The sequence below is a fragment of the Mustela lutreola genome, chromosome 5 (genome assembly GCF_030435805.1).
Source record: "Mustela lutreola isolate mMusLut2 chromosome 5, mMusLut2.pri, whole genome shotgun sequence".
NCBI classification, from domain to species: domain Eukaryota; kingdom Metazoa; phylum Chordata; class Mammalia; order Carnivora; family Mustelidae; genus Mustela; species Mustela lutreola.
Window position 1 is genome coordinate 86,170,675 of NC_081294.1, and position 20,117 is coordinate 86,190,791.

General features: G+C 41.9%; 1 protein-coding gene across 7 annotated transcripts in view; it reads right to left on the minus strand.

Annotated features, from left to right (window-relative positions):
- Positions 1–295: 295 nt before the first annotated feature.
- ANKRD55 (ankyrin repeat domain 55) overlaps positions 296–20,117 on the minus strand; it is a 402,288-nt gene continuing 382,466 nt past the window's right edge. For all 7 annotated transcript variants that reach the window (XM_059175015.1, XM_059175020.1, XM_059175017.1 and 4 more), the window contains 5 exons: positions 18,014–18,198; positions 13,976–14,143; positions 9,756–10,417; positions 2,749–2,841; positions 296–781 (listed from right to left, as the gene is read on the minus strand). In XM_059175015.1, the coding sequence (XP_059030998.1) occupies positions 660–781; positions 2,749–2,841; positions 9,756–10,417; positions 13,976–14,143; positions 18,014–18,198 (1,230 nt within the window). In that variant the 3' untranslated portion in view covers positions 296–659. The remainder of the gene's footprint in view (positions 782–2,748; positions 2,842–9,755; positions 10,418–13,975; positions 14,144–18,013; positions 18,199–20,117) is intronic.

Genomic DNA, 20,117 nt, shown 5'->3' on the forward strand with positions numbered 1-20,117 from the left:
TTCAGTTAGGCCAGGATGTAGACCCTTCCAACTCACATGATCTTCTCACTATTACAACAATCATATCTAAAAATGACAGTAAGTGGAAATAATCAAATAAGAAAGAAGATACATAAACACTGGCAAATGATTTGGGCTATAGCCAGAATCAGAAGATGTTAGAAAATATCTTACAGAAGCCTGTACATTTAAAAGCTATAAACTGACTGTTTATAAAGGAATTTACTATGATTTTAATTAAGTTTCATCAACATAAGATAGAATTGCAATAAATGTGAAGAAAAAGTATGGAATATACTTTTCTGTTGTTTTTTATTCAGCAAAGCATGTATTTTTAAAACAAAATCATTTAGGAAAAAAATATGGGGATGCCACAATGCAAACAAAACACAGCAAAGTCTCCCCGCTGATAACATATTGTGACTTTTTATTTTGGCATGGAGACGCCACAGAAACTCACAGACTTAAAACATATATACAATCAAAGATTCCAAGCACTTCTTTGGGAAGCATCATTGGAATAAAGAGTTATAAAACTGTGAATGGCTTCTAGAACGCAATTTACTACATCACTCTGTTCTCACAAACTATAGAGTAATCTAATTTTTTGACGGCTGAAAATATATGTAATCTCTATTTTTACAGCTGGTGACCCACAGTTAATTTTCATCAGTGGCGGGATTGGCCAAGCTTTCTCTGTCCTCGGCTGCTGTGCTGTGTCCCCGTTGGCTTGGAATAGCAGGAAGCACTCGGTTTGTCCGCAGAGGTCCTCCAGACAGAACTGCAGAGAAAGAACAGAACGGGAGTCTTTAAAGGTTTGCTTCTCTCAGAATGGAGGTGGCAGAATGAAGAGTGGAGGAATTTCTAAGGAGCCTGTCTTGGTGAGAGCCCAGCTGCAGGAAAAAGCTATGTCTCTCTATCCATTCAGGCTTACCACGTGTCATCAGCGATGTCAAATATGCAGAAACACAAGACGGAGCCAAGTTTGTTCAAAACACATCAGGCTGTGTGTGCCTGGCAGAGCTCTCTTTTCCTGGGGTGGAATAGCTGTTGATGGCCAAGTCAGCATAATGCTCTAAATGAGCCCCAAGACATCTGTACCGCTATTTTATGTGAACCTCAAAATGTTCTCAGTGTTCTCTTAAGAAAAGCCCTCTGTACCTTTCCATTTCTTTTTCATTGAGCTAAAGCTGATTTCTTTATCTTCCCTTCTTTATCTTCCCTTCTCTCCCTACTTTTAATTATCTTTATCTTCCCTTCCCTACTTTTAATTGTGGAGAACGAAAGGCTCCTGGGCTCTGCCAAAGAAAATCCCTTCTCTGGCTTCTCCAAACCCCACCAGGATTCAAGGCCAAGTGACTACTTAATTAGGTATCTTTGTGAATCATTTCTGCTAAAGATAAGGTCAGGCTTGAATTTCATCTAGTGATTGAATTCACACCATCTCAAACTCTCACTTTACATGGATCAGGAAAGCGAAGGAATGGATCTGAGATTTTGGTTTTGGCTACAAACTCTTTGAGTTTGGACATATTATCTCCACCTCTCCTTTTCCTTATCTGCGGAAGGACAGGGTTATACTAAGACCCCCTGGTCACTGTTTTTACCTAAGGAATCATAGAACCCTTGATTGGTTCCTTCCAGCCTGGGGCAGAAAAGACATGTTGGATATTTATTCTGTGCAAAGTGCTGCCAGGCAGGGTTTTCCACCTGTTACCTCATGTAATCCTCCCAACAACCTTGTCAGGCTGGCAGTGCTCCTATTGGCTAAGGTAGGAAACTGAAGGTTAAGAAACCTGTCTGAAACAAGGCAGCTCTAAAATCATCCAATCTCCGCAATAAAGAGGGTATGGAGAAAGAGAGCAAGAGCGAGAGAGAGAGCGAGCATGAGAAAGTACCTGCATGCTTGCATATATGTTATAAATGACCGGGCTGGGATAGAAAGAAAAGGAAGGAAGGAAATTAGGATTCTTAAGTATTGGTTGTTTGCATGAGTCATCTGACTCAGTGTCTTATAGTTTTGCTCCTGGCTCTGCTACTTACTACCTAAGTAATGTTGGGCGAATCATGTAACCTCTCTGAACTCAGCTTTCTCATCTGTACAATAGGAATAATAATAGAGCCTGCCTCCTCATACAGATATGAGGATATATAAACTCAGAATTTCTGGGTATGGGGCCCAGAAATCTACTTTATAACAAGCACCCCAGGCAATACTTTAAGTACACTCAAACTTGAAGGTCACTGGCTGAATAGAATATATTTGATATTTTATATTTAAGAAATTTTTGTATAGATTATAAAATAATAATGTCAAAAGCATTATGGGTGAACAGCATCTCCATGATTATTCCTTTCTGTTTAGGGATGCATAGCTTCTGAGTACAGGAATAACACATATTTGTATCTGTTCATCAGAGTAAGGAAAGCAATGTCAAGAGACCAGTCTTAAGAATTTTTAAAGCACCTTCTTAAACACATTAAATAGTACATAGCAAAATAAACTTGTCATTGTTTTTATAATCCAAACACAAAAATTCCTCAAGGGAGGGAGTATTCTTTTTTCTTTCTAAACAAGCATTACCAAGTTGGACGAAGCTTTAAACACGGTCTCTCTTCTATTTTCCTGTAATTCACAAGTTTTGGCACCTGATGTTCCCTCAAAATATGAAAGTAAACTGAAATAACAGTTGCGTCTAGACATATTAACACTTGCAAAGGCAGCCGAAGAAGATTCAGAATACTTACATTTTTGGTCTGGCAGAGGAGCTAGGTTGTTCCGGGTGATAGGAAGGTCCCTGATCTGGGGTCTGTTTGGGGACAGATGCTGAAAATTTTGTCCTGGGGACAAAAAGAATTGTTTCAATCATTTGAGCATAACCAAGTACAAATTACAAAATCCACTGCATTGGAGAATTGTGAAGTTGTTCGAGATCGCGGAGTTTAAGATGCTAACAAGAACAAAAATCATAACAGCTACACTTTGCTAAGTTTCTATTATAGCAAAGTCACTGTTTCAATGAAAGAAAAAGACATCAGAAGTCAATTCTTGAATAAATTAGTTGAAATAAAATTTTATAAACAGCACAGTTGACCACCCACTCCATAAAACTTAAAAGTTTGAAAAAATAAAATGGGGTATAAAGTGTAACATCTTAATCAAATCTGTGGTGAAAAATACAAATCAGTAGGATATATTCTTCTATATTAGTGTTTCTCAATGCTGGCTGCACCTAGGAATTATCTGAGGAGTTAAAAAAAACACCGTTGCCCTAGCCAAACCCGAGATCGATTAAAAGAGAATCTCTGGGGCTGGAATGGGGCATCAGATTTTTACCAGTTTTGAAGGGATTCTAAAATACAATAGGCTTGAGCATCACTGCCCTAGAAGATGGGATCTGGGTGAAGGTACTCGGGAGATGGCTACTCTCTAAGTTAGGCCATAAGCAGTTCTGTCCAGGAGCCCCGTGTACTGCGTGTTGGGAACCAATGGTTAAAATCTCAGGAATTTAGTGATCGGCTTGACATCACAGTGGCAGCCTGGTGTCGGTCATGGTAGAAGTATTTATACTATGGACATGGCAAGCACTGATTTCTCTCCTGGAGAGCTGTTAAATATTTATCAACACACTACCGATTGTAAAAGAGTGATCTAAATCTCTTAAAGTAGAAAGAATACCCAAGGTATTTAGGTCCTTTTAAATAGCTGACCAAGTGGGACAGAATTAGACTCATTTGCCAGCTTGGGCAAGAGCTGCTCCCTCTCTGAGCCTCAATCTCCTGACCTACAAAATTGTGAAAATAATTGTATCTGGTTTTTTCACTTGTCATACAAATTAAGTAGGAGAACAATTATAAAGCATTCAGCTTACAAGGTTAATGCTCACAAAACATTAGTAATTATTACAGTTTTATTCTGTGGAGTGTTTAACATGATCTCCTGGAGAGTGGGGAATGTTTTGATCTTTTGCCTCATAGTCTTGTAAGAATCAAAACACTAACAGAGCTGCTCATAGGTTTAATTCTGCTTGGGTCAAGAAGTCCTTAGAATAAGGGGGAAAAAGCATCAGCCAAGATCCACTGTCCATCTGCGTAGAGGAGTCCAATGACATATTCTAAGGGCAGAGATCTGAGCACTGCCATTTGATGAAAATTGAGCAAAATTTCCAGTCTCTCTGGTGGATATTATATTTTTATTCTTTTGTATTCTAAAGGTCAAATAACTTCATAAGCTATTTAAAAAGAAAACATCCCTGAATAGAATAACAGAAAGTGATTATAGCCAAGTACCCATATCAACTCATACCTTACTTATCTATGAACATTTAAGCAGAAATTTACAAAACCAAGAAATGAGATAATGATAATTATGGTTAATGTTTACTGAGAACTTAGGACTCTCAGGAACTGGGCTGAACCCTATAGGCATGACTTCATTGAATCTTAACAATCACTTTCGCTTGTGACACAGATACCATTATCATCCCCACTTTACAAATGAGGACCCTGGGTTGGAGGACTTCTCAAATGTGCTCAAGGTCGCAGAATGCAAAGCAACAAAGCTCCAACTTAGGTCTGTCTGACAGAAAACCCATCCCGCCTCCCTAGCAGCCAAAGCCATTTTGACAAGATAAGAGATGGGCAGAAAGGGGACGTGACAGTCATGGGGGATGGGGGGAGCTAGACTTCATTCTGCCCTGGCATCTGGCTCAGTTTGGAAGGACGAGGTAGAGCTATGCACAGCTCAGAGCTCTTTTACTTGTCCTGTGGGCACCTTGGGGAGCATCCAGACCATGGGGACAGGGTGGAGGATCACTGTCCTAGATTCAAATGGCAAGAGGGGTCTTCACAGTTAAAGGAATTTGGTTAAGCAACTGAAGAAGTTCAGCACTCTATTGTGTACTCACCATATTCCTGAGCCTAGAGTACAAAGAGGACAAGGCAGTGTTCTCAGGAGGGGATTATAGTGTATGCTAGAAGAAAAGCAGGTTAATTTATTCTTTTCAAGCCCAAGAGTAAAGGTGTGAGGGCATCATGTAGGAAAGAGGGGTCCTGAAAGGTGGAGGTGTCCTGAATTTCACAGGGCTCTCCCACTTCCTCCCTAGCTCTGTGACCTTAAGCAGGTGGGCTACCCTGTCTGTGCCTCCATTTCCTCATTTCCAGAATAGGGATTAAGAACTTTCCTCCTGCAGCGCTGTCAAAGGGGAAGTAGCACTTCACTACCTGCCCCACAGGAGGCTCATTAAGGTGGAGCCGTTCTTCCACGGTTCACGATGAAAAAGAGCCACAGCTCCTGTGGAGGTCAGGGTGACTTCCAGACAACAGTGGCTTTTGAGCTGGTTCTCAAAAGACTATACAAATCTGCCAAGCACACAGTGGACAGAAGGCATACATAACAGGGGCACAGATGCCACAGACTGAAAGGTATGGGTTATCAGGGAACTGAGAGATTGTCAAGGAAGTGTTCAAGGGGACGGGAAAGGATTGGAGATATGAGGCCCAGACGCTGAGAATGGGAAGTGAGGCCCAGCCACGCTGGGAACATTCTGTTTACCAGCCAAAGAATCTGACCTTTGTCCTGGAAAAGATGCAGCACCTCTGATGAGCTGAAACACAGGGGTCACGGGATCAGATCCTACAAGATCAGGGAGGACAACACACTGCTGCTGTGATCGTCTAGAAAACTGGGAGAAGGGAGTTCTCTCTGGAGGGAGAGGGGAAGCAAGCACTTTTTTACTTTCTGTGTGATGGCTTGTAAATAACCAGGCTGGTAGCAAACACCGCAGAGCTTTCTATTCCATTTTCTCTGAAAGCTGCTTGCAATGAATTAAGCTGATGTGCTCCAAATTTCCTCATTAGGTTAAGTGCCCCATCCCATATCTCTCTCCATCTAGCCCACTGACAGGTCTCAATGAATGTTAAACAATAATCATTGCAGCTAAATGTTCAGGGCTGCTGATGCAAGCACAGGATATTGGCTGCCAGGAATTCAAACGGCAGCACTGTTAGCCCCTCTTATTTCTACTAAACCCAGGGCACGAAAAGACAAACTCCAATGCTGAAGGGGCTATTCAAGTTCAAACCAGTCAGTGGTGGGTGCAGTGGTATGATTTACAGCATCCAACTGCATTATCGTATTGGACTTTCATATCAAATATAGGGGATCAGTGTTGAAATCTGCTAGATAAACAGCTTAAACCACTTAAGTGAACCCTCAGAACTGTAGTCCTGAAGCCTCAGCAGTTCTAAAAACAACAATTTTTAATTTTTTTTTAAGGTTTTATTTATTTATTTGTCAGAGAGAGTGAGCACAGGCAGAGTGGCAGGCAGAGGCAGAGGGAGAAGCAGGCTCCACGCCGAGTAAGGAACCCGATGTGGGACTCGATCCCAGGACTGGGATCATGGCCTGAGCTGAAGGCAGCCGCTTAACCAACTGAGCCACCCAGGCGTCCCTAAAAACAACATTTTAAAGTGGGTTAAAAATGTCCACAAAAATAAAATCTGTAAGGCAGGAAAATCTTTTTGTTTGGGGAAGGACAACATAATTTCCAAGAAAATGCACTGTGGGTAAAGCGGCAAGTATACTAACAAACTGGACTGTGAGATTTCAGGAGACAAGCACATTGCCACGATGACCCTTTGCTGTTTAGGAAATCTGGGTTCGAGTGCTGAGTGTGTCGTTAATTGGTTGTAAGACTCTGACCAAACCGCTTTAACTATTTTAGGCCATGTGAGTTATAACTGAAACGGCCTCATGAGATATAATAGCTCCAGCCTCTGGATAAGAAACTCATTTAGAGAGATGACATGTCTTGCTTTATCAATCAGGGCTCATCTAGGAAAAAAAGAGACCTCTGTTTGTCTTTCAAAAAGAGGGAATTTCATACAGTTGATTATATCTGGGATAGAAAAGCTAAGAAACCAAATGAAGAGAAAGTAGGAGGACAATCCAGAGATTAGCTGTATATATATATATATATATATATATATATAATAATTTTATATATATATATATAATTATTATTATTTTTAAAATGCAACCACCCCTAGGCTGGTGAGATGAGAGGAAGAGATGGTAGAAGCTAGTGGGGGCCAGAGGCACAGTGAGCAGCTGTGTGGGGGGAGCGGGAAGAGGAGGTGGACCTGCTGTTGGGAAGCAGAGGAAGCAGAGAGACACCGTGTACAACTACACTGCTTTCCCTCATTCTCCTGCTCTTCTGCTGCTGCTGTGCCTCCCGGTACTTGGCCCAAAGTACCTGGAAGCAGCTGCAAGGGAGCCTAGGAAGCATCGTTACCTGAGAGACAGAATAGAGCTGAAGAAAAAAGACTAGATGTGAGAGCAATGAGGCAGCTGACTAGTATATTTACTTAAACTTCATCATCTTTTAAACAAGGTCATTTCTAGCTTGTATCTAAAGCACAGTGCTTAGTACAGGGTCTGGCACATTGTTTTTAAAAAAAACAACAACATACACTTTTGTGTGTGTATAATACTATATTCAAATCACTGTTCTAAGTACTTTACATCTACCACCTCTTTTAATCTTAACAGCAACTCACAGTCTTATATTAAGGTATTTCCTCCCAGTTTTTTTCAGGTTAAAAAAAAAAAAAAAGGAAAGCCCAGAGAGATTAAGTAACAGTAAGTGACAGAGCCAGAATTTAAAGCCAGATGTTTTAACCACCGCAGTATTCTGCCTCTTGACAAATTAGAATGACAGAGACTCTAACCATTATAAAGACCATATAATCTTCTATCTAAACATGAGAAGAAAATTAAAGTCAGTTGCACAATCATTTTAGTAAAACCATTATCTTTAAAAACTCCTTTATAGGCTAAAGATTCTTGGGAGATTTATCTTATCACAACTCAGTTGCCTACAATGGCTCCTAGTTATTATCAGTGCTTAAAAACATTGGTTGAAAAAAGAAACGCTTCAATGTGCCACAGCTAATTATTTAAGATTCCCTTGGAGAATTTTGTTGCTTCTCTTCTGCTATTCTGCCACCCCAGGACTATTCAAGTTACTTCAATGTTGTTGTTGAAGCTGCTGTTACTTTAGTTTCTGTTCCAGATAGGTGAGCCCAGTCGTAACTGACAGAGAAAAGACAGACCAAGGCTATCTGGGGAACAGAAAAAGAACAGGATTTTCACAAAATTCAAAAGCTTTTCAAAAGAGAAGGTATTAGCCAGGACAGGACCAAATCCAGGCCACTAACCACATACTTTCGCGCTTTGTGGAGGAAGTAAAATGTTGGGTGGAGTTTTCCTCGGATACCAGGCAAAAGCCTTCCTGTGCTCATCCATATTTATCCTGTGGTTCAATACATAACAGACACGTATGAGGGCAGCCATACTCCACCTCACGTGTTTCAGACACCACGCACCAGAAATGAGGGAAGAGAGCCAGACTCATGCTACATAGTAAACAGGAAGGAATATTTTCTATTTCCAAACACATGTTCCTCCTCCTCTTCTTACAATACCCATAGCTCTCCTGGTCCTTCCTTCCTCTGTGTTTGACAGAAACAGGGTTCGAGATACATCATTTTTTCTCCCTCTCAACCCTATCATAAGAAAAACAACAGAAACACATGGATAAAGAACAACTGACATTCCACGGAGAGATACTAGGGCGTGTGGTGGACTATGCCGAACTGGGGTCAGTGACGTCCAACTGGGATTGAAGGGGACTGTGGGTATGCACATCCAGCCTGTCATGACCCTGTGCCATTTGGGTTCAGGGTTGCCCAACTTGTTAACTTCTCAAGAGAAGCTAGAATTTTCCATTTTTGTGTGAAACTTCATGATTTTTGAATATTAGCGATTAACTCACTTGAAAACAAAAGACACTGTGGTAATGAATAGATTTGGGAAGCGGTTTTGTAGCCTCCGCTTTGGAACAATGGTTTCCTTTCTCAGGTGTGCCTCAGAATCCCCTTTGGACCATTTACAAAATAAAAATAAATGTTTTAGTGTGATATATTTATTTTAAAGGGGGGGAGAATTATATATATATATATATATATATATATATATATATATGGTATGTATATAAAACCAAATTCTTTGTATTATATATTTATTTAAAAGGGGGATATATACTTATGTATAAATGTTTTGTGTGTGTGTGTATATCACGTATATAAGACCTCTCTGGAAGAATAAACAAAAAACAGCATCAGTAGTTTTGGATGTGGGGTGCCCTAGAGCTGGGGGAAGAGACAGGAGGGAGAAATGCAATGTGAGCCTTTGGAATGTGTGGAGACATGAACCATTAACATGTGAATGTGTTTCCTTTCTATGTGGATACACAGAAGGCACTGCCACTTCCCCTTCTCTGTCACCAAGATTTTGCTTCAGTAGGTCTGGAGCAGGGACCGAACACCTGATTTAAAACCAAGCTGGCACACAAACAGATCAACACCTCGTGACTGATCTCTGCCACTTACCCCTAGCTAAGAGTCTTGCCACTGAAAATACTAAGATTCCCGTTCAAATCTGCCACAGGTATTTGCTGGGAAGATGAGAAGGCACATACTTGAACTTGCTGACTGCTCTCAGGGTGGAAAAGCAGAATGCTTCCATAGCCTGGAGATCTTGAATCCAGTGGATTCAAGGACAGAAGTTGGCCCTAACCATCCATTTTGTTCTGGCCTTGCCCTCAAGGCTACTACTGTTGGTCCAGTTCCTCACCCAGAACTATACAGAGAGACCCTGCCCAGAATGAGGGAAAAGGAAGCAAGGACAATACCTGATGAAGGATTGTATAGGTGAGGAAGTTGGGGCAGCCCCAAGACCTCCTGGTGACCAGCCTTGCTGGTGAGCAATCTGTCTAGCAGCTTATCAGAAGAAGACACAGTCCAGGCTTTACAGAACACCTGGTTGGAATCGCCTCTCCAGGGGTGATCTAGCAATGTCTGGCAGCCAGTTCTGTTGTGCAGTAAGTCCTGCTCACTTCGACTTTTCTGAGATCTCGGGGCCATCTGATGAGTACCAGAGTTCAGGCCGGCTTGAGAAGTGGCCCCCTGGGAAGCCGTGAGGAAGTTATTGCCCAGGGTGATGGGTGGGAGACTCTGCGTTCTGATTGGTGGAAGCCCCTTATGGGCCAGAGGCTTCTTTTCTGGCAAGAGATATTTTGAATTCTCCAAGGTCCGCTTCTTAAAGTCAATCATAGCCACCTGACCACCAGGCTCTTCTTGGCAGTTGGTCTCCGTGATGCTGTCAAAGGTAGTGATGATGTCATCGACTTCCGAGGTGTTCTCCCCCCTGTATCGATCCCTGCTGTGATCCTTATGATAGGCCCTCTGCTCTTCTTTTTTGTTTTTGCAGAAGATTTGGTTGAGCATGCTGAATCGTCCCTCCTTCTTCTGGGGTCTACTGTTCTGGGAAGGAAGAGGTCGAGCAGGCTCTATTCTATGGGGATATAAAATAACAAGGATGCCATGAGAGGACAGAAAATGGAGACAATCCCCAACCAAATAAAAACAAAACAACCTCCCTCTGTTCCATCTTCTTGAGAAGGTTGTCTGAGGTCATCCAAAGAGACCCCAAAGCCGTCTCAAGTCAAAGGTGATGTGGAGGAACTTGCAACACCCTTTGTCTCTCCTCTTTCCTTGCCATGGTCACTTCTCAGCCCAGTTATTTCTTAGATTCCTCTTAGTTCCTCGGGAGCTATCCTTTCAAAATTTACCTCTAGAGAATCTATTTTCACCAAGGGATAACCTAAGCTGAAAAGAGCTTAAAACACTACGGTTCTCACTTCTCAAGGGCAGTTAATAGGGAGTGTAAGTTTTAAGTCACAGAGATGAAGGCCAGGCCTGAGTTGAGGCTTCAACTAGTGGAAGTGGGGTGTGCTCGTAGAGGTGGGGGAAGTGTGGTTTGGGGCTTTCTCTGCAAGGGATCCCAACAGATCTGGGCAGAGCTCAGACAGTATCTACTTTAGGAAGCTGGCCTATTTTATGCTATTTAGATGTTCTTCACTTCCCTTTCAGTTTTTACTAAATTTCCTATTGAAAAAATACTTTTAAAAAAAAGTCTACTAAAGGAAAGCAAGGGAAGAAAATTTTGTCTGGGTTTCAGCTGCTCTAGAGGAAGTGTATAAGCCAGAGATCGGGTGTGGCAGCAGAAACAATGTGAGCAATGCCCAATGGACAGGCAAATTCTAAAGAAAAAAAAGTTGTCCAGTTGGCTCTTTTCTGTGGAGAGTTTCCCTGAAGCACTATTCTGTTTTTGTTCCTTGGAAAATTCTATTACTCTCTTTTGAGGCCACAACTGACTTAGTGCTTTCTGTGGTACGAGTTAATGATGAAACCTGACTCATGTGAGTGTCCTAAAAGCCAGATTGCAACATTACTTTTCTGAGTGAGAAATTGTAATCTGTGATTTGGAAAACATCACCCCTTAACTGCATATAATTCATGTTTATCTTGATAGGTCACGCAGTGTGTAATTGGATCTTTACTTCTATGATGTATTTCTCCTTCCTTCTTTCACATTCCACTAGGCTTTTTGAACTACTGAACACAACTTCTGGACCCCTGATGTTACCAGAGAGAGCCCCAGGGGATTTCTAAAGTTCTTTCAAGTTGACCTGTAGAGAATATGGCCCTGTGAATTAATCCTACTTTAGTATCTTCTACAGTCTTTCCTCCTCCTGTCACAGATTGTGATTCGGGGGTGAGGGGGTCTCAGAGTGCGGCCCATTGACCCTGAGGGCGGGGGTCCCTAATAGTCTTCAGGAGTTCCATGAGGTGTTTTAATAATATCAAGATGCCTTTTTCGGGAGTGCCTGGGTGGCTCAGTGGGTTGAAGCCTCTGCCTTCGGCTCAGGTCATGGTCTCAGGGTCCTGGGATCAAGCCCTGCATTGGGCTCCCTGCTCGGCAGGGAGCCTGTTTCCTTGTCTCTCTCTGCCTGCCTCTCTGCCTACTTGTGATCTCTCTCTGTCAAATAAATAAATAAAATCTTAGAAAAAAAAAAGGTGCCTTTTTCACTATGCTGTTTTTTGCACCAAGGGTACAACAGAGATAGGGGGTCAAAGTATTGGGCTCCTTGGTACAAATCAAGACAGTAGCGTCAATGGACTTACGTTAAAAAAAAATCGTCATTTAATTTATTAATGTCCAGCAAAAGGGATTAACTTTATTAAATATTAACCTTTAGGTATATATTTTTTGACAAAACAGGAAGAAGTGCTCGTAAGCAATTCCACTATATAATGAAGTATGACCGTTGTCTTGAGGCAAAACACTTGTGTAATTGAGTTGCCAGCTAACCCAGACACCTTTTTTTTCACGGAACACCATTTTTATGACTCATAGACAAATTATGGTTATTTGGAGTTGGCTATTTACAGAAATTTTCTCAAAAATGAATAAAATAAGCCTGCTATTTGAAGGTAAACAGTTGACAGTAATTGCTGCTAATGACAAAAGTCCAGTTTTTCAGGAAAAATTAGAATTGTGAACAACCTACAGGCACTCTGTAAGCTTAACAGCTTCCTGATACATAAAAGCTTTACTGATAAGATCAGTGATCATACTAATGAATGTGATTTTTTAAAAAATTCTATCATGAAGTGTGTCATTTGGAAGATATTCACAACTAACTGAACCAGTATTTTCCAAAGGACCAGAACAAGATGTTATAAAGTCATGCATGGGTATAAAACCCATTTAAAGTGCAAGATAGGGACGCCTGGGTGGCTCAGTTGGTTGGACGACTGCCTTCGGCTCAGGTCATGATCCCGGAGTCCCAGGATCGAGTCCCACATCGGGCTCCCAGCTCCACGGGGAGTCTGCTTCACTCTCTGACCTTCTCCTCGCTCATGCTCTCTCTGTCTCTCTCTCAAATTAAAAAAAAAAAAAAAAAAAAAAAAAAAAAAGTGCAAGATAGAACTAGTGGATTTTGATACAACAGAGTATAAAAGGTTCATTGATATGCTGGCAGTCCATATTGCAACTAACCTTTAGGAAACTAACACTTGTCAAGTTTTGATGTAATATCAAAGGAAAAAGTATCCACAATCATCTCCAAAGGCCACTGAAATATCTTTCTTCAACTACATTTATGCAAAGCCAGATTTTTTTCCAGACACTTTTTTTTTTTTTTTCAAGACTTTATTTATTTATTTGTAAGAGAGAGAGAGAGAGTGAGAGCAAGCACAGGCAGACAGAGTGGAAGGCAGAGTCAGAGGGAGAAGCAGGCTCCCTGCGGAGCAAGGAGCCCGATGTGGGACTCGATCCCAGGACGCTGGGATCATGACCTGAGCCGAAGGCAGCTGCTTAACCAACTGAGCCACCCAGGCGTCCCTCCAGACACTTTAAAACAAAGCATTGCAACAGAGGGAAGGCAGGAGCAGATATGGGAATCCAGCTGTATTGTATCCAGGCATCTATTACGATACCAAAGAGATCTGCAAACAAGGTGGAGCTCGGCTATTCTTCTCATTACAACTTGTTTTTGGTTTCGGAGAACAGGTTGTGTTTAACTAAAAACATGGTATTTAGGTCACCATTCAAATATAATGGGGTTATTATTGCTTTACAGGAGTAACTAAATAAATATTTTATTAAAAATTTATTTTAATTTCTAATGCCATAAATATCAGTAGGTGTAACTCACATCCATAAAAGCTCTCTGGGGTTCCTAATTTTTGGAAGTGCAAAAGGGTCTTGAGAACAAAATTTTGAAATTGTTGATTACAGAATAAAGAATATGAAGAGACATGGCATTAAGGGAAGAAGAAAGGGAGAAGAAAGGAGAAGCGCCAGTCCAGAGGGCGCTGGGTCTGATGGATTCATGCCATGACTATCACTTTGCTTCACTGCGTTGAGAACATGTTACCCTCTGTTAGACAACAGCAAACATAGTATTAAGGTAGTGCTGGCCTGGTGCATCAACAAATTCAGCAATTGTAAGGGATTTTGTGCACTGCTGGGAGGAAGAAAATGAGGGCCTGCCGGTGCACTCACCTGCTCTCCTGGGAGAGGAGTCTGACGCAGGCTGCGTGGCCACAGTACAGGGCATAGGCCAGGGGTGTGCTCTCCTTGGTGTCCCGCAGGTTGCTGTCCATGCCCAGCTCCAGCAGTGACTGGACACAGTCTGCCTTCCCTGCAGCAGCAGCCCAGTGCAGTGGGGTCCTGGGGGACCACAGGGAAGCAATACAAGGGTCAGAGCACAGACATGGCCCAGGTTGCTTAGCCAGCGACAGGTCCTGTTTAAAGTCTGGGCCCCGCCTGAGACGTATGTTGCTCTGCATGTCCTGGACATGCTAAGCTTTAGATGGGGCTGCAGGATGACAGTGTGCCCATTGGAGCCTGTCCTCTAGTTCTAAGCATTCCCTGGCCTTCTGCCTTCACTGGCCTTCCTGAGAATGTCCTAGAAGAGGAAGCAGTGGGTCAAAGGCTGCGGATAATTTTCAGGCTCTATGTACCCAGGGCCAAATAGTCTTCTAAGAACACTGATTCAATTTAGCCACCTACCAGCTGGGTGCCTATTCCTTCCCTAAACTGAGTGTTACTAGCACCTTTAAAGAAACTCTTTGCTGGGGTGCCAGCGTGGCTCAGTCAATTAAGTGTCTGCCTTCAGCTCAGGTCATGATCTCAAGGTCCTGGGATTGAGCCCCACATGGGGCTCCCTGCTCAGCGGGAAGCCTGCTTCTCCCTCTCCCTCTTCCCCTCGAGCCCACACGTGCTCTCTCTTGCTCACTCTCTCTCTCAAATAAATAAATAATATAAAAAAAATCTCTGCCAATTTGGTAGGCAAAATGATACTTCAGTGCTGTTTCCTTTTGCATTTGTTTAACAGTGAGGTTGAACTTTTTGAAATACATTACTGTCATTTGTGTCTCCTCACTGAAATGACTCTTAATGCCCTTTGACTCTCTTTCTGTTAGATTGGTAGTTTTTTCTACTATTTATGTGGGCTCTTTATGAATTAAAGGTATCAGTCTTTTTCTTTAATTTGTTACTTGACTTTTAATTTTTTAGTGATTTTTCCATACAATTGAAAAAACACATTTAATTATCTCTTCACTTTTGTTTTTCATAACTTTATGCTTAGAAAGCCCTGCATTAGCCAGAAGATAGGTATATGTTCGCCAGTATCTAAGCCTTTATTAAATTGTAAAACCAGTATTTTCTTAGGATAAAAAAAAAGCAAGAGACTGGGAGAAAATACTGTAATTTATCAGTTGCCCTGGGAAAGACTCAGTCCTGAGGCAGGAAAGGAGGGCATGACCAGCTTCTCCTTGGCTTTGTGGTGGGGCCTCAACCTTGGGCAGAAGGGCAGCCAAGTGGTCTCTCAGACATGGAGGCAGCTGAAGGGTTTGACAGAGAAGGGCTCAGTTGGGGCTATCTGTGAAGGTACATGAGCCTTAATATTTGGAGAGTTAGTCTTTTCCCCAGTGTGGCCAGTGTCCCGAGGTATGGATTATATCTCCTGTCAATCAAGCATCCTTCACCTCGAGTTATGCTATGGGTAGCACTTTGAGACCACTTAATAGGGCCATATTTCTTCTTCAATATAGTGATCAATCACAGTGCTTATTTGAATATGTGGCAGATGTGATTCATTCCACTTTACTTGAGAGCGGTCTCCAGACACTATTTATTATGAAATAGGATGAGGCAGCAGCCAGATTATGCCATCCTGTTTAGAGAATATATTGCCAATAAATTCGGTAGATGAAGGGTGGGACATCAATTTCGGCAATTTACTGAACCATGACAATCCACTCTGGAGCAGCTTGAAATATTTCTTCACAACAACTGTGAAGGCTGACTGTTTTAATTGTTTGGACTACCAACACAGAAAAAGAGGTCCAGAAGAATGGGGGGAAACTGACATTGTTTTTCAGAAAAACAAGGGAAGTATATAGACAACTCCTAACTGATACATGTAGAGACTTTGTGGGCAATCTGTAGTGTCCAATTGCAAGTTATCCCCGCTGTAATTCCTTTCTTACTCTAAACTTCCTGCAGTTTCACAGGAACAGCAGACTGGTTTCAGCCATCACAGTGTGGAGTTAGGAGGGTCAGAGCCCATGATCAGAAGAAAGTCATTAGAGATGGCTGAGGAGGTAGTCTCTGAGTGGCAGGAAATGATGACTCTAAGCATGAAGCATTGGTTGAGGAATTGGCAGCTATGGAATGATTTATAGGACATGTAAACATTCCCTAGAGGATTCCCAGAAACATGTAGGGAGGGGAACTTGATGGAAGATGGTCTTTCCTGATGATAGATGGGTTGGATATTAATGTCAATCTGACCCCACGGGTTGATGAAACTTGGGACATTTATGCTACATAAGCTACTTCTGGGTCATGTGTTCTGTGCCATCACTCTCAGGCTAATTTACACCATGTTCTAAATGTCACAGATCTGTAAAATTTTAGTATCAAGGAGAACTAGGACCTCCGCATTTTCCTTTTCTCTCTCTTTTTTTTAAATCATTGCCTTATTTCTTCCCTTTTCTTCAAACACTTCCCTCTGCTAAGAAAGATGGGAAATCACAGTTACTACAAATGCTTAAGGCACTTACACCTACTAAAATTTTGAAAAAATTCTACCATGAAGAGGAGCTCATAGTTTGTGTGAAGGCACAGCTGCATGACGCACTAAACATGAAACAAGAGGGCGGACAGGATCTGTCACCGCCGGCAAACTGTGAACTGAGCTCGGGAGCAGGAACTAGATTCTCCTTGAGATTTTACTTGAACTTAAACTCTCCATGGCCTTTATCTTTTGTACCTTCTTTCTCTGCTTGGCTCTACTTTCTTTTGACGCTTGTGGAACTGGCTTTTCTTTACTAAGTGTGTGATAATGCAGAATGGCAAAGACTCTCTTCAGAGCTGCTTCTAAAACTACTTTGAATTAGGCAAACTTTTCTCCAGCCCTCCTCTCCTCAATGTGTTGCGCTTTTTTTTTTTTTTTTTTTTTTTTTTTTTTTGTCCTTCTAGATCATTCACCTTTTCTCTTCATATAACTTTAGTCCTGCTACTACTGTCTTACCTGCTCAGGATTAACATCTACTCTTAGGAAAAGTCTACTTTCAATGCTTTATGCTTTAATTTTACAGTCATCATGTTAACCATGCCCAGCTCCTGAGACTAAGGTGCAACCTAAGATTTTTTCCTCCAGCATTACAAGGATTTCGGGAATCAGTAGTAGGAGGTGCTTCTTGGAATTTATCTAAAGTTAGGATACATAGGTGGCTAAAGTTGCAAGAGGCTTAAAAACACACAAACAAAAAGCAAAACAAAACAAAACAAAACAAAAAAAAAACCCCATACACAGTGCGTAAGCCTTTTACTTATTTTCCAAGTCTTGTTTGTTGTTATATTATTCTTGCATTTCCATTGAGTCAATGCTTAACTAAAAGGAAGATTAGATAAACAGTGTAATTGAAAAGCTCTTAATAGTTGATTAGGAAGAAAAGCACTGTGGATGAAAAGTTCTGTTTGGAAGAGGAGAGTACACGTCTTCCTTTAATTGCTAATTACCTCTGAGATAAGTCTCTTCCCCATTCCGGATCCAGCTTCCTTTTCTATGCTAATATATTTTAATGCTTGGGAAAAAAAGGCTTGATAAAGTCCTATCTGGTTCTGAATATAAAGCCTCTATTATGCTCTTGTCTGGATAGCAAGAACTTTTTGACTTTATAACAGAAACCAGGAATTTAGAAAAAAAAAAAAAAAGACTTACTGTTAAGAATAAAAAAGAACATATAGCAGGAAACTGACATACAGAAAGCTTTCTGAAAACGTTAGGCAAAAAGTGGAAAATCTGACAAGACTGTTCAGTCACAGCATTTCTCTCCATAACAATGATTTTTCCTGCCCTGACTAAAACAGAGCAGTTTTTTTTTTTTTTGTCACCAGCACATGTGTCAACATTACCGGCAGTGGGGATATAGTCATATAGGATAACCCCTTAACCATGTTCTTTAAGATTAACTTTCAGAGAAGATGACTGGTAGTCCCCGACCCATCCTGAGTGGGCCCGAATACCTGTCATCCACATCCAGAGCCTGCAGGTTACACTCAGGCACTCTGGCCAGCTCATTAATGATATCACTGAAGCCCGCTGCCGCTGCGATGTGCACGCACGTCTTCCCACTCTCGTCGTCGTAGTTGACGATGGACGGCCCTTGGTGGTGGCTCAGGATAATGGAACACAGGATTCTGTTTCCACTCTGGGGAGGAGAGGTCAAAAGGAGCTCATGAGGTCCAGCCTGGGGCTCTTCCCTGCCCATGCATGTTCAGATAAAATACAAAGGGGAAAACAAATGCAAAAGGAAAAGGAAAAAGAAAAAGGGAAGTAAACACATTTTATCAAAGCCTCCAACACCTTCCCACTTATCTCTTGTTCCTGCCAGGATTTCTGTTTCCCAGAAGAGCTAAATTGTCTTCTATGATTCGCCAGCTAAGAAGGACTTCAGTTATATAGAAGTCTAGTTGACTAACGTTGGAGCTGGCCCATGCAGGGGCCACCGACACAGCAACTTGCTGCTCAGATCTCTGTGCTTTCTTTCCCCAACTGTGGCAGAGGTGACTGCTGAGAAGTTGGTACAGTGAATTCTCATGTTAACAAAATGACCATGACAGGTACTGACTGGTGGCATAATGATGACCAAGAGGATCCAGTAATGGTCAAATGGCTACAAATGGCATGAAATTTAATCTCCAGAAATCCTTGGGGAATGGAAATGGATCATAATTAAGTAGCTAATTAATAAAGAAATCGACAAGTATGAGAAAGAACTTCAGGCAACCATATAAACTGGGTCTATCTCTCTGTGTAGATCTATAATAAAGTTTTTATCTTATCTTCGAAGGGAGGCTATTGTACACTCTTTTTAGTAACCTGTCCCAGCCTTAAAAGCCACCAGTTCTTTGAGGTGTCCTGTATTTCTCCAGCTTGCACAAATAGGTGAGTAAACTCTGTGCATATTACTGCTATTGAATACCTTCTATCAAATTGAAAAATAAAAAAAATTGCATGAGCATTTGCAATGTAAGATGATAATAAATCTTCAGGGGCAAGTGAAAGAAATTCTCATATTATTCAATAAAAAGTCCTATCTTTTAGATTTCTCCCGGTATCTCTGGGAAGATCATAAAACAATCCAAATAATTTATTAGCATTTTAATTTTCTCAGTGAATCCACAGAGACCCTGGAACTCCACCCAGTAGGACTTCTGGGTGGAATGGAGGCCCTTCGGAGGCATGCAAAGCCAAGTTAAGGAAATGGGAGAGGCAAGTTGTTATTCTGGAAGCGCAGCTTTGGACCACATGTTAGGGTCAGAGACCCGGGCAAGAGAGAGAGTTGGATTTTTAAAACGCAGCAATTCTGATAGGCTTTAAACGCTGTTCAGCAGCTACTTCCTGATACACTTTTCCATGTAAAATTTCCTGTTGATCTTCTTCCTGCTTTGTTACCCTGTTCATGTAATCCCAAATTTGCATTCTAGAACTTGGGTCAGTTTCCACAATTCCATGGAACAGCACTCATTCATTTCACCTTTCCTCTTCCTTTCCCTCCCTTGTTTCTGTTCACACTCTGGGCTCTCTGGCTCTCCGGATTTCCCATGACTCAGCTTGCTGCTGGCTTCACAATGAGCCATTACACTGTGGACCCTGGGGTGTGTTTCCAGTGCATAAGGCGACAGCAGCTGACAGTCCCATAACCTCTTGCAGGACCGAGGGCCAAGAGCCTCACAGCTCTCAGAGTGCTGAGTGTGTGTTAACCGCAACAGCCAGGGCCAGATATATCATGTGTGGAGTCACTATTCACATGGCAGGGAACAAGCTTATTCCTTTCTTTTTTTTAAAGATTTTATTTATTTATTTGACAGACAGAGATCACAAGTAGGCAGAGAGGCAGGCAGAGAGAAAGGGGGAAGCAGGCTCCCCGGCGAGCAGAGAGCCCGACTCGGGGCTCGATCCCAGGACTCTGGGATCACGACCCGAGCCAAAGGCAGAGGCTTTAACCCACTGAGCCACCCAGGCGCCCCAGCTTATTCCTTTCTTTTTGGTGTCTTTTTCCTCCCAAATACCTTTTGTCCTGAATTTTCCAGGGAACTTCTTTGTCTTTACATCTAGCTCTTAACT